This window comes from Ovis canadensis, chromosome 2, assembly GCF_042477335.2.
Source record: "Ovis canadensis isolate MfBH-ARS-UI-01 breed Bighorn chromosome 2, ARS-UI_OviCan_v2, whole genome shotgun sequence".
NCBI lineage: Eukaryota > Metazoa > Chordata > Mammalia > Artiodactyla > Bovidae > Ovis > Ovis canadensis.
Window position 1 is genome coordinate 238,121,189 of NC_091246.1, and position 14,358 is coordinate 238,135,546.

Here is a 14,358-nt window from a genome sequence, read left to right on the forward strand (position 1 = left end):
CACCATGCAGGGTTTTATGGGCCACGTCAAAAGGGGATTTTCTGCACCCTAAGAGCGATAGGTAATTGAAGTGTTTTAAGCACAGAGATTTAAGCATTTTAAGACGAAGTATTGTAAGATTTAGTGAGAAATTGTCATCAGTTTGTGTTGTGAAAAGATCATCCTGGTTGTGATGTGAACAGACTGTAGGGAATTCAAGTTGGTAGGCTGCTTAGTAGTCCAGACAGGAGTTATGGGGACTCCAACTTGGGTGGTGATGTGGGGTCTAAATGGATGGATTTTAGAGATTCTGTGATAAATGCGATGTTGAGGCAGGGTGCTGAAGAGGGAAAAGTCGAGGATGAGTCTTAAATTTCTCACATGCTATAAGAACATCATTAGTGGGATCTCCTTCCCTGAAATAGGGAACAAGGGAAGAACACCAGGCTTTGGGGCAAGACTGCGAGTTCTGCTCTAGATGAGTTAGATCTGAGGCACTTTTGAGACATCCAGGTAGAGACACTTTGAGTAGTAGACACTGAGTAAACTGCTTAATATGCTAGGCAGAGAACAAAATTAGAGATAGGAATCTGAGGCATTGCATTTAGGTGTAATTAAAGTTGTGGGTGTGGATGAGGTCACTTTCGCAGAGATGATAGAATGAGAAGAAGGGGGCCTTGTACTTTGCTTGGAGATAGTCCCAGTATTTAAATGACCCACTCAAGAAGGATGAGCCAGAAAGGAGATAGAGCAATCTGGGAGACAGGAAGACAAAAAAAGAGGGTGTTGGTAAGTCACAGAGTACAGGGAGAAGCAGTTTTAAAAGAAGGGTGTAATCAACAGCTTCCAACGCTGCCAAGAGCTCACATGTAATGAAGACTAAAAATTGTGTTTAATGGCAGGCAGGTCCTTGGTGGCTGTCTAAAGCTGTGAAGTACTAGCTGCAGAAGCCATGCGGGCTTGGACTGAAGAGTGAATAGGACAGAGAGGAAGAGATGCGGACTATAACAGACAAAAGGAGACGTTTTGAGAGATTTAATTATGGGTGGGCAGTAGCTGGTGGGTGGGGCTTATGGGGTCAAAGGAGAGCGTCTTTAATTTTGTTAATGGGAATCTAGATCATATTTAAAGTTGAGTTTGGGAGAATCAAGTAAGAGGGGAGTTGACTATATGAGCCGATAACAGACAGGATGGATGAGATCCCGAGAAGGGAGGAGGTGAGTGGAATTCAGAAGCCAGGAAGGTTAGTATAGGTAGATGAGTATAATGGTTAGCAGAGGAGAGAATTGGATGGTGTTTTCCTCCCTCTCGTGATTAGGTGATGGTGTCGTCTGCTGAAAGGGAAGAAGCAGACTTTATGTGTGAATCCAAGGGAGTTTCATCATAGAAGCATCTGTTACCTTGCCTTTCTCTTGTGTTTTTTAAAAACAGCTTTGTTCAGATAGAACTTGCATATCACACAGTTCACCCATCTAAAGTATACAGTTCAGTAGTTCTTAGTTTATCACAGGTAATATGTAACTGCAAACAACCACAGTCAATTTTAGAAATTTCATCACCTCAAAAAGAAACCCCATACCTTTAACTGTTCACTCCCCCTTCCCCCACCTTAGTGAATACTTCATTTTTGCTATCAGAAAGCAGAGAGTACAGTCTGAATTCAGATTTAAAATCATATCATGGTTTCAAAGCAAAATATAAACTGAGACATACGAAGGTTATTAAGAGCCTCAAAGCTTTGATCTAGTCAGAGAAGCAGAGAAGGCTAAGCTGTACTCCTTGTTTCTTTGCTCAGTCATGTCCGACTCTTTGCGACCCCATGGACTGTAGCCTACCAGGCTCCTCTGTCCGTGGGATTTTCCAGGCAAGAGTGCTGGAGTGGGCTGCCATTTCCTTCTCCAGAGGATCTTCCCTACCCAGGGATCAAACCTGGGTCTCCCGCATTGCAGGCAGACGCTTTATTGTCTGAGCCACCAGGGAAGTCCTCCTTAGAGTCAGTCAATAAATTCAGCAGATAATATACTCGAAAAATCTACTAAATGTCAGATTATTCCCTGTCAAAGAGAATCATCTTAAGAATAAAGATTAAGGAAGTGGAATTGAAAAGGCAACACATGTAATTAAATTATAAGAGAACATTTACTGTTGAGAAATGATTTTTATCTCCTGGCCCAGGAAAAGTATGTTCTAGTTACTTAAAATTTATGTATAGGATAACGACAAACTGGTGTCAGAAATCTAAGACATTATTAGCAGGATAGGGTAGTAACAGCAGACTGGAAAATGTAAAGATCTGGTTAATGTTGATACTGAATAAGGATTCATAATGGGATTATTAGGAAGATACAGCATTTAGAAAAGAAAGCAGTAGAGTAGTCAGTAAAAATCAGCACAGAGTTAAGTAAAGAGATAGTGCCAAATTAACTTTATTTCCTTATATTCAGGAAATGTGGAGGAAAAGTATATTCTTATTTTATCAAAGTATTTAATAAAAAGCCTTTTGAATATGATTTGGAAATAAATATATATGTTTAGTGGCTGAGCAGCCATGCCCAGAGATGACTGAAGTGAAGTCAAAGTCGCTCAGTCGTGTCCCACTCTTTGTGACCCCTTGGACTACACAGTCCATGGGATTCTCCAGGCCAGAATACTGGAGTGGGTTGCCATTTCCTTCTCCAGAGGATCTTCCCAACCCAGGGATCGAACCCAGGTCTCCTGCATTGCAGGCAGATTCTTTTACCAGCTGAGCCACAAGGGAAGCCCAGAGATGACTAGTAGATCATTACTGAAAGGAGCGTGATAATTCAAAGGCCTACTGTGAGTCTCCATTCAGTTACTTCCATTTCAGCATTTTGGTTAATGATAAGGCCTTGGGAGGCACGCCTACCTATCAGATTTTCAGGTGGTACAAATATGAGAACAATAGCTGACATTTTGGATGTCCTTCACAGTCTGGAACACAGTATTGTTTGACTGATGGGCTGTTAATGAAATTAAATAGTGAGAAGAGTTAAAGCTATCATTGCAGTATTATTCAAAGAACCAGCTTTGAATGAATAATTGCAAAACTCCTTAAAGGAGCCCTGAGCTACTTTACATTTGCAGGGAAGTGGTGGTCTGGTGTCTTCTCCATCATTCCATCAGGATAGAGTTGGAGCATTAGTCCTACCTTTCTGAGAAGGATAGTTAAGTTGAGAAGAGGTTTTTCTGGAGATTCTCTATTTAGGAGAGACAGGCAAGCTGTTCTCAGTGAGTAGTCTTCATGTGGAAGAGACATTCAGGTACTACTATATCTGCCTTGCAGACCCAAGACCAGCAGACACTATAGTGAGGCAGTGTTTGTCTCAACTATAAAATTTTCTAACAGTTTTCTGTTTCTAAAGTCTACTATTACTGCATTTCTAGACACTGGAAATACTTAAGGTGAAGCAGTGTGATCATTGGGTAAGATTAGAAAGTTGTAAAAGGGAGTATCATGGACACAGATGATTCTTTAGGTACCATGAAGTGCTGGTGCCCTCTGAATCTGTACTAAGTAATCTCCCTAAAATATATTTCTGGTCATAAATATTTGTTTATTTAGCTTTTTTATAGCCTTTATGTTTTTCCACATAACTTGAATATTCTACTTTGTTGGCTTATTAGCTATGACAGTTTTGGTTTTCTTCACTGTGTGTGTTTTTTTGGGTGTCTTTTTTAGGACTTAAGTGTGTGCTTTTTTAACTTGTGGTTTGTCTTCAGGAAATACTATACTGCTTCATGTACCTCTTTGAGCTGCTGTTAACACATATCTTGTTCTGTATGTATATCATAACCCCAGAATACAATTGTGTTGTGTTAGTCACTCAGTCATGTCCAACTGTTTGTGACCCCGTGGACTATAGCCCACCAGACTCCTCTGTCCATGGCATTCTCCAGGCAAGAATATTGGGGTAGCTATTCCCTTTCTTAGGGGAACTTCCTGACCCAGGCATCGGACCCAGGTCCTCTGCATTGCAGGGAGATTCTTTGCTGCCTGGGCCACCAGGGAAGGCCCTTACATATGTCATAAACCCAGAATACAATTGTTTATACTTTAAACAAATGATACTTTAAGCATAATTTTTTAAGTTATCTTTTAAAGACTTTTTTTTAACAATGGAAAGATCTTTAAATCTATCCACGTCTCTATTTCCGGTGCTCTTCATTCTTTTCTGTATACACAGATTCTCATCTTGAGTCTCCAACACTTCCTATAATGCAGGACTGCTGGTGACAAAACCTGTCAGCTTTTCTATGTCTCAAAACCTCATTTCACCATCATTTTTGAGTAATATTTTTACTAGGTATAGAATTCTGCATGACAGTTTGGTACCTTTGATGACGCTCCTCCGCTGTCTTTTGACTTGCATCATTTTTGTCAAGTCTACTGCCAGTTTTTGATTCTTTGTCCATAATGTTTTTCCCCCTCTAGTTGCTTTTAAGATTTTTTTTTCTTCACTGAATGTAAGCAGTTTGACTGTTTTCTCTGTTTCTTGTGCTTAGAATTTTTTTTTTTTTAACTTCTTGGCTCCATGGGATTATAGTTTTCATCAAATTGGGAAACTTTTTCAGCCATTGTGTGTTCACATGTTTTGTCTGTCCTCCCCCCTCCCCTGGGGACTATAGCTACACATGTGTTGGGTAGGCCAAAAAGTTCATTTGGATGATCCTGTAACTTCTTACAGAAAAATTCTGAACAGACTTTTGGCCAACCCAGTATTAGATTGCCTGTAGTCATCCTGTAGCTCACTGATGTGCGTTTTTCCTCCCTCTGTGTTTCATTTGGGATAGCTTTTATTGCTCTGTCTTCGTATTTACTAACCATTTCTTCCTCAGTGTCTAATCTGCTGTTAATCCCATCTAGTGTAATTCTTATTTCAGAAATTGTAGCTTTTAAGTGTTTGATTTTGGTCTTTTTTTTTCCTAATGCCTTCTGTATCTTTACTTAACATGCTCATTTTTTTTCCTGAACATACTGTCTGGAGTTGTAGTAACTTTTAATGTCCTTGTTTAATTTCTGCCATCTGGGTCACTTTGCAGAGCTGTTACTATTGACTGTTTTTTCTCCCCATTATTGGTTGTATTTTCCAGTTTTGATTCTTTGCAGGCTGGCTTTTAAGTTTAGTTGGAGAGCAGAGTTTAGTCCCGGGCTAACTTTTTATAACTGCAGAGACAAAACTCTTGGAGAGCTCTGCTTGGTGCCTGTGAACGAGGTTTTTCCATCACGTTGATGGGAGCCTTGCGTGAGCTCCATGGCTCTGTTCCCTGGCCTTGGGTACTTTCTCACATGCGTGTGTTTACCAGTGCTCAGCTGGAGAAGCAGGCAAGCCTTCTGCAGGTCTCTAATACTCTGCAGTGGAGCTCTCCTCTCTGGTCTTTGCCCTGAAAAAGGACCAAGGCTCCCCACAGATTCGCAGCTCTGTCTCCTCACGTGGAGCTTGTCCTCCCTGTGTTGTGGTCTAGCAATGAGCTGGGCAGGCATGAGGGTCACTTCATTTGTTTCCCTTCTCTCGGGGATTGCTCTCCTGTGCTGCCCGAAGTTCAGTGTTTAAAATTAAGTATGTGATAGATTTTCTCCCATTTTTTAATCTTTTTCATGGGGATAAGTAAATCTGACCCTTGTTTTGATCTTGGCCAAAGTAGAAGCTTTTTAGCGACTTGTAATATATTGCTGACATTTTAGCTTTGCATTCAGAGCCTCTTTTGGCTTCGTCTCTTCAACCGCTCCCTCCACAACTGTTCTCTGCCTGTCCCTCACCCCCAGTTCATGCCATTCCTCCCCCTCAGTCTGCTTCTCCCCAGCCAGTCCTTGCTTGTCAGAGTGTCTCCATTCTCAGGGGCAGCTCAGCTGCCTCTTCCATGTGGTTTCCCTCCTATTTGAGCAGAACTGAACCCATTCTTCCTGTTCTCTTTCTACTCTAACAGCCTGTTTTCAGTGTTGGGGTGTACAGGTTGTGAAGCTGCTGGCCTTCCCTGTTGAGCACACACGTCAGTCCCCACATGTGCAGTGTTTTACTGCCGAGGGCAGGGACGGGGCCTGCCCATCTTTGTGTCCCTTCTGTGGGTATGTAATATATAGAGAAGGTATTGAGCAAATGTAGGTGTTTTATTTATGTTTATTAAAATGAGTTGTTCTTCTCTTCTTCCCCCAAAATCAGGCTACAGAAGAAGTTTCCAAGAATCTGGTTGCCATGAAGGAAATTCTGTATGGCACAAACGAGAAGGAGCCGCAGACAGAGGCAGTGGCACAGCTCGCTCAAGAACTGTACAACAGTGGGCTCCTCAGCACCCTGGTAGCTGATCTGCAGCTCATTGACTTTGAGGTAAGAAATAGGTTTTCTATTTTTCAAAAACCCTAACTATCCATAGTCCTTTTCCTACGCCCTGCCTTCTGAACTGTTTTAAGACTCTGGCTGGGCTCTTGGCTCGGGGGTGCTGACCAGCAAGCACGCCCGGGCTGCATGCCTCATCAGCGGCGCCAGGCTGGGGACTCGAGCGTGCCACAGGCTTAGGCCGTGGCTTTCCCCCTTCTTTGACGACATTTTATATGAAGTCTTTGAGGTATTTGTTAGACCCTTTCATTCAGGTATGTTTATTAAATAGATGCTGTTTTACATAATTCACTGGTCCTTGGCTCTCAAAGAATAAGTAATCTAAAGAAGACCATAGAATGTTAGAATTTTTGAGGTAGATAAGATCTTGTGTGCGTGCTAAGTCGCTTCAATTGTGTCTGACTCTACTACCCTGTGGACCGTGCCATGCCAGGCTCCTCTGTCCATGGGGTTCTCTAGGTAAGAGTACTGGAATCGGTTGCCATGCCCTCCTCCAGGGATCTTCCCTTCCCAGGGATTGAATCCGGGTCTCTTAAACATCTCCTGCATTGGCAGGTGGGTTCTTCATCACTAGCGCCACCCAGGAATCCCCGGATAAGATCTTGGAGAACATCTAGTTTTTTTGTTTGTTTCTTTAACCTGCTGAAAACTCATTGCAGTAGACATTATATGTTTTGTCTGCATGGCACTGCTTTGAAATATTTAAATTAGGATACCATTAAAACAACAGGAGATTTTATACACAATTTGGAATTTCTGGCTTCCCTTGAAAAATCTGGCAGCATGGGGCCTGTAGCCCTGCATGGCCCCTCAGCCCGGACATCAGTATGGGGCATCCATACTCGGGTATGCCTCAGACAACACAGCTTGCTTTTCTACTGCAGGCCTGCTGCACTCGTTTATATTTCCTGCTCATCCCTGGTCAGCACTTGTTATTGTTGCCCAAGTTTATACAGCCAAATCAGGCCTTGCTAGATAGATATTTAGTGTATTTATTAGTGAGAAGAATGGACCTTGGTAACAGTCTTGAGTAAACTAGTCTGAGAAGCATATAATGAAGGGCTCTGGCATGGTCATGAGCAGTCCCCCTCTTTGATGCTCTGTTATGGATGTGCTTTGTTTAAACCCCAACATTTATCATCCTGAGGGGCTGGATGTCTGTGCCAGCTCAGTTCAGTTGCTCAGTCATGTCCAACTCTTTGTGACCCTGTGGACTGCAGGACACCAGGCCTCCCTGTCCATCACCAACTCCCGGAATTTACTCAAACTCAGGTCCATTGAGTTGGTGATGCCATTCAACCATCTCATCCTCTGTCGTCCCCTTCTCCTCCCACCTTCAATCTTTCCTAGCATCAGGGTCTTTTCAAATGAGTCAGTTCTTCAAATCAGGTGGCCAAAGTATTGAGGTTTCAGCCTCAGTGTCAGTCCTTCCAGTGAATATTCAGAATTGATTTCCTTTAGGATGGACTGGTTGGATCTCCTTGCAGCTCAAGGGACTCTCAAGAGTCTTCTGCAACACCACAGTTTAAAAGCATCAGTTCTTCAATGCTCAGCTTTCTTTATAGTCCAACTCTCACATCCATACATGACTACTGGAAAAACCATAGCTTTGACTAGACGGACCTTTGTCTGTTTAGGTACCTAAAAAACAGGGGAGAAAATGACAGACATCTATAGGCAGGTTTAGGCTTCTCACGTGGCACTAGTGGTAAAAAACCTGTCTGCCAGTGCAAGAGACATAAGAGGCATGGGTTTGATCCCTGCGTCAGAAAGATCCCCTGGAGGAGGGCATGGCAACCTACTTCAGTATTCTTGCCTGGAGAATCCCAAGGACAGACGAGCCTGGTGGGCTACAGTCCATAGAGTTGCAAAGAGTCAGACGCGACTGAAGTGACTTAGCATGCACATACAGCCACGTTCAGTTTTGGAGAAGGCTGAAGAAAGTGTGGTTCATAGGTTACTTGAATGTACTATCAGTAGATAATTAAAAGAGAACAAAATTTATTTCTATCTTTTAGAACAGAGGAACTTCCCTGGTGGTTCAGTGGTTAAGGCTTTGCCTTCCAGTGCAGGGACTGTGGGTTCAATCCCTGGTTAGGGAGCTAAGATCTCTCACATGCCTGAGAGCCAAAAAACCAAAACATAAAACAGAAGCAATTATGTAACAAACCCAAAGTTTCTTAAATGGACCACATCAAAAGCTCTTTACTAAAAAAAAAAAGAACAGAACTATGATATTTTCATTTGTGTAGCTGATTTCATATATTTTTCATAGAGTGTCAAATTCCAGCAACAATTTTTATTTCCACTGCAAAGGTGGGGATGCATTGGGACCATCCAGTTCCTCCTCCTTTGTCTGCCCATCCTATTCCCCAGCCTGGACCCTGATCTTAATGTTCATTTGGGACTTTGGAGACATAAATTTAAAAGAAATGTGTGCCCTTGAGACTGATTTTCAAGATTGCCATTACTACCCCTAACCTAGCGCAGGCCCCAGGGTGATCTCGGTGCTGGAAAGCTTTAATGCTTCCCTCACTCCCCTGCAGACTTGTCAGCCTTGTAACAAGTGGCCATTCTGAAACTCACTTCTTCATTTGTTGCTTCCTTGTGCAGCTTTCTGATCAAGACAGTTTCACTATATGAAGTTAACAACCACCTATTTTGTTGAGCAAAGTACAGTGGTGGAACTCTGATCTCTGAACTATTGAGTTGTGTGATACTTAGTACCTTGACTGTTAATCTATATAAAATTTTTCCCAAGTAGACCTTGTATAATAGGAGGAGATGGGGAATTCCCTGGTGGTCCAGTAGTTAGGACTCTACAGGTACAAAGGGCCCAGGTTCAATCCCTGATTAGGGAGGTAAGATCCTGCAAGGCACAAGCTGTGCTGCCCTCCCCCACCCAAAAAAAAAATAGAAGGATATGTCTACATGCCATTAAAGCTCAACTTCTTACAGAATTCTTTCATTTTTATTATAATAGCAGAATACAATTTCTCCTCCTTCCATCACTGTTAAAAGGAAGCTGCATGTATTGTTTACAATACGAGCATCCTATTTGAAGCTGCTTGCTCCCTTTGGATGGGAATCAGATCCCTGAACAATGTAAGCATATAGCAAGGCTTTGTTTTCATACCTGAGTCAGCATCGTTCTGAGAATTAGAAATCACTGAGATTATGTGCAGTTTAGGTTTCACTTTGTCAGCACATTATTCATGTCAAAAATATTTCACTGCTGGAACTTGGAATTATAAAGGAAAAAATAAAATGCAATGTCTATGAATGTTTTAAAGTCAGATACTCAGTCATAATTATAAATACGCAGACCCATGATTTGAGTTTATCTGGGAGGGTGGATGGGCATTGGGTATTTAATCAGTATGTTGATTGAGTTTATCTGGGAATGTGGATGGGCTTCCCTGGTGGCTCAGAGGTTAAAGCGTCTGCCTCCACTGCGGGAGACCTGGGTTCGATCCCTGGGTCGGGAAGATCCCCTGGAGAAGGGAATGGCAACCCACTCCTATTCTTACCTGGAGAATCCCCTGGACGGAGGAGCCTGGTAGGCTACAGTCCATGGGGTCGCAAAGAGTCAGACACGACTGAGTGACTTCACCTCACCTGCCATTGGGTATTTAGTCAGTAACTTGATTAGAGTTTATTTGGGAGCATGAATGGTCATTGGGTATTTAGTCAATACCTTGATTTGAGTTCTGTTTGGGAGCATGGGGGGCATTGGGTATTTAGTCAGTACCTTGATTTGAATTTATCTGGGAGTGTGGATGGGCATTGGGTGTTTAGTCAGTACCTTGATTTGAGTTTATCTGGGAGCATGGATGGGCATTGGGTATTTAGTCAGTACCTTGATTTGAGTTTATCTGGGAGCATGGATGGGCATTGGGTATTTAGTCAGTACCTTGATTTGAGTTTATCTGGGAGTGTGGACAGGCATTGGGTGTTTAGTCAGTACCTTGGTTTGCATTTATCTGGGAGTGTGGACAGGCATTGGGTATTTAGTCAGGCATTTTGCTATTTTTGTTTCCCTAATAGGGCAAGAAAGACGTGGCTCAAATTTTCAACAATATTCTCAGAAGACAAATTGGTACAAGAACTCCTACTGTTGAATACATCTGCACCCAGCAGAATATTTTGTTCATGTTGTTGAAAGGGTATGTATAATGTAATAAAATTGATATTTTTGACTTTAAAAATAAAAAGGGAAAGATGATTGTGGGCAAAAGCAGGATGGTGAATGTGGGAAAGCATTTTCTCTGTACTTCCATCAACTCCTTTTCAGGTAGTTCTGGATTACGTTTCCCCCCTTAAAATTCAGCCTGTAAACTAAACAGAATTTGAAGATGCCCAGGGGATTTTAAAGTTAGTGAATTATGAGCCTTAAAATCTCAAACCTCAAGAAAAAAATAAGTCCTCTGTGGTCTTGTTTCTGTTCTCTAAGATGTAAAAACCTTAATTGTATAAAATACCAGCTAAATAAGTCATATACCTAAAGACCTCTTCTTTGGACATACACGCGCACTGTCTGGCAGTAAAGGCTGCCCAGTAAATGAGCGTGGGTGCTGTAGCACTTAGCCTTGTTCAGTCCGCAGCAACAGAGTACATGTTTATGCTGTACTTCCCTTGGCTTTTCACCTGTGTGTGTCCATCCACTAACCCACTTAGTCTGGTAATCCACAGTGCATCTTCCTGGCATTACTGCTGAACTAAGCAGTCATTTATCTTTGGATAGATGTCAGTTTCCAAAAATTAAAAAACCAAAAAAGCCTTAAAATTGCAACATTTTTAAAAAATCCTCTTCTCCCTCATCACTGATTGGCAAGGTAGCCTCCTGTAGTTTCATGCCAGGGTTGTTTGCCAGCTCTGGGTACGTGTGCATTGGCGGGGTTCTGTTAAATTGGTGGGCAAGCGTTTTATTGGCATGACTGTTGGCATGAATCAGCTTGCTGTCCTACCTCAGCCTTATAGCTTGCCTCACTCTGAGTCATATCTCTGTGGTTTAACACTTCCTCCAAGTTCAGGCTTGTTTAGACAGAGCATGCGTCAGTGCCTGTGTTGGATGCCAGCATTCCATTTCCTTCTTTCTAGTTCTAACTGTCCATGATGCTTCTTCAGATGTTGCTGTACAGAATTTTTGGCATCCAGTATTTTGTTGTATCAATCCAGAGCTGCCTGTATGAACATGCAGTGAGTAGTCTGAAATTTTGGTGTTCTTGGGGCAGCTTCCGGATGCCTTTGTGTATTTTTAAAGCCAATATTCCTTTTTTCATAGAAAGCAGTGATTATTAAAATCTGTGAATTAGTTAGCTCTGCCTGTGTTTACTGTCAAGTGGCCAGGGTTATGAGAGGAACATTGCTGAATGTCATGTAAGACTTTTGAGGCACTATTTAAAGAAAGGTTTAAAGCTCTCAACTGAGCTGGCCAGAGCAGAAACCTCAGCTTAGGGAGGTGAGGAGAAGCAGCATGGAGAAGCCACTGGTGTTGGGACCCCACTCCACCACCCCTTTTAGTTTTTATTGTGGAAAATATACATAAAACTGGGGAATAATAGAGCAAGCCCTTTCCTAGCCATGACCAGGTTTCAGCAGTTATTAACATCTTGTTGATATTTAACAAATTATTAACATTCCTGTTTCATTTATTTCTTGCCTCCTGTTTCTCCTCCTCATGTACAACATCATTTCCATATCATAATCATAATATCACTTAAAAACCTAAGCATAAAATAATACCCTGTAAGTGTTCAGATTTCCTTGATTTCCACCAAAAATGTTGTTTTTCAGGTTGTTTGAATCAGTCTTCAAGCATAGTCCACAAACTGAATTTGGTTGATATGACTCTTTTTTTTTTTTTTTAAATGACTGTTAATCACTTTTAATCTATAATAGTTCTTGCCCTCTTCTTTTAATACTATTATTTGTTGAAGCAACTGGGCCATTTGTTTTGTAGAAAAATCTCATATTTGGTGTTTCATGCTGTGGTTTCACACATAACCATGTTCCTCTATCCTCTGTTCTTTTGCATTTGGTTAGATTCAGCCTCAGTTGAGGGGGTGGGAACAGGAATTCTTCATGGATGGGGCTGTGTGCTTCTGTTGGGCAGTCCTGGTTGTCTTTCTTCTGCTGATGTTAGATCAGTGGATGCAGATGATGTCAGCCTGTCCATTATAAAGTTCTCCATCAACCCTGTACCTAATGGTTTTACTGTCCATTTAGGATCATTCAGTTCAGTTCAGTCACTCAGTTGTGTCCGACTCTTTGCGACCCAGTGAACCGCAGCACGCCAGGCCTTCCTGTCCATCACCAACTCCCGGAGTTCACCCAAACTCATGTTCATTGAGTCAGTGATGCCATCCAACCATCTCATCCTCTGTTGTCCCCTTCTCCTCCTGCCTTCAATCCCTCCCAGCGTCAGGGTCTTTGCAAGTGAGTCAGCTCTTTGCATCAGGTGGCCAAAGTATTGGAGTTTCAGCTTCAACATCAGTCCTTCCAGTGAACACCAAGGACTGATCTCCTTTAGGATGGACTGGTTGGATCTCCTTGCAGTCCAAGGGGCTCTCAAGAGTCTTCTCCAACACCACAGTTCAAAAGCATCAAGTCTTCGGTGCTCAGCCTTCTTCACAGTCCAACTCTCACATCCATACATGACCACTGGAAAAACCATAGCCTTGACTAGTCGGACCTTTGCTGACAAAGTAATGTCTCTGCTTTTGAATATGCTATCTAGGTTGGTCATAACCTTCCTTCCAAGGAATAAGTGTCTTTTAATTTCATGGCTGCAGTCACCATCTGCAATGATTTTGGAGCCCCAAAAAATAAAGTCAGCCACTGTTTTCCACTGTTTCCCCATCTATTTGCCATGAAATGATGGGCCCAGATGCCATGATCTTCATTTTCTGACTGTTGAGCTTTAAGCCAACTTTTTCACTCTCCTCTTTCACTTTCACCAAGAGGCTCTTTAGTTCTTTTTCAGTTTCTGCCATAAGGGTGGTATCATCTGAATTACTGAAGTTATTGATATTTCTCCCGGCAATCTTGATTCCAGCTTGTGCTTCATCCAGCCCAGTGTTTCTCATGATGTACTCTGTTGTCTAGGTTCAAAATGATGATTTCCTAATTCTCTTATTCCTTCTCTATATATCAGTGTTTCATGACTTCTGTAGGAAAGACAGAATACATGCTTGCCTTTTTTCTACATTATCAATTTTTAGTATAATCAGTTGATGCCCTAGCCACTTTCTTAAGTCAGCAATGAGTATGTTATTGTTTTAAGCATCATTATGCATTTAAGCATCAAACCTGAAGTTTTAATCAGATTTTGAAATATGTTTGATGTGCCTCAAACCCTTTCAGTCATTGTGACCGTGTTTTTATGTCCAGATTGCCCCATCTTGGGCTCGCCTTCAAACTGGCCCCCGTGTCCTCTTGGCAAGGCCCCCGTAGCCTCTGATAGCCTCCCTGCTGTCTGGCACAAGACACCCAGTGCTCATTTTGTATGGGTTTCTTCCTCAGACCTAGAAACAGGCATTTTTTCCAGTAATTCTTTTTTTCCAATTCAGGAGCTTAAAATGATTCTTCTTGCTAATTACACAGACTCACGTCTGGACTTCCCCACGTCACAGCAACGCCCTGTGATTTTTTTTTTTTTTTCCAGAAATTCCCTGGAGGTCCAGTGGTTAGGACTCAGCACTGCTGAGGCCTGTGTTCAGTCCCTGGTCAGGGAACTAATGAAAACCATGCAACACAGCCAAAAAGGAAAAAAAGAAGAAAGAAATTTTCCTTCACTTGTTTATTAATTAGTTCAGACTGTTTTTAACACAATGTGATTATCCACTCAGGCTACAAGTATTCTGATGTTAGACATTTTGAGGAGTGACGCTGCTGGTATTAGTGTGCCTTTGGAAAAAACCGTGTTACTTGTGTTAGCCTGCATCTGGAGGCAGTCATTTTTTCACTGGCGATTTAAATGTTAATGTGCTCTCCTGCCTAGTGCTAACAGGTTGTACAGCATAAC

The 14,358-nt window shown here is 42.1% G+C and overlaps 1 protein-coding gene across 2 annotated transcripts in view; it reads left to right on the top strand.

Moving 5' to 3' along the window:
* CAB39 (calcium binding protein 39) overlaps positions 1-14,358 on the top strand; it is a 94,846-nt gene that overhangs the window by 59,327 nt on the left and 21,161 nt on the right. For both annotated transcript variants that reach the window (XM_069578612.1, XM_069578611.1), the window contains exons 3-4: positions 6,159-6,323; positions 10,380-10,498. In XM_069578612.1, the coding sequence (XP_069434713.1) occupies positions 6,159-6,323; positions 10,380-10,498 (284 nt within the window). The remainder of the gene's footprint in view (positions 1-6,158; positions 6,324-10,379; positions 10,499-14,358) is intronic.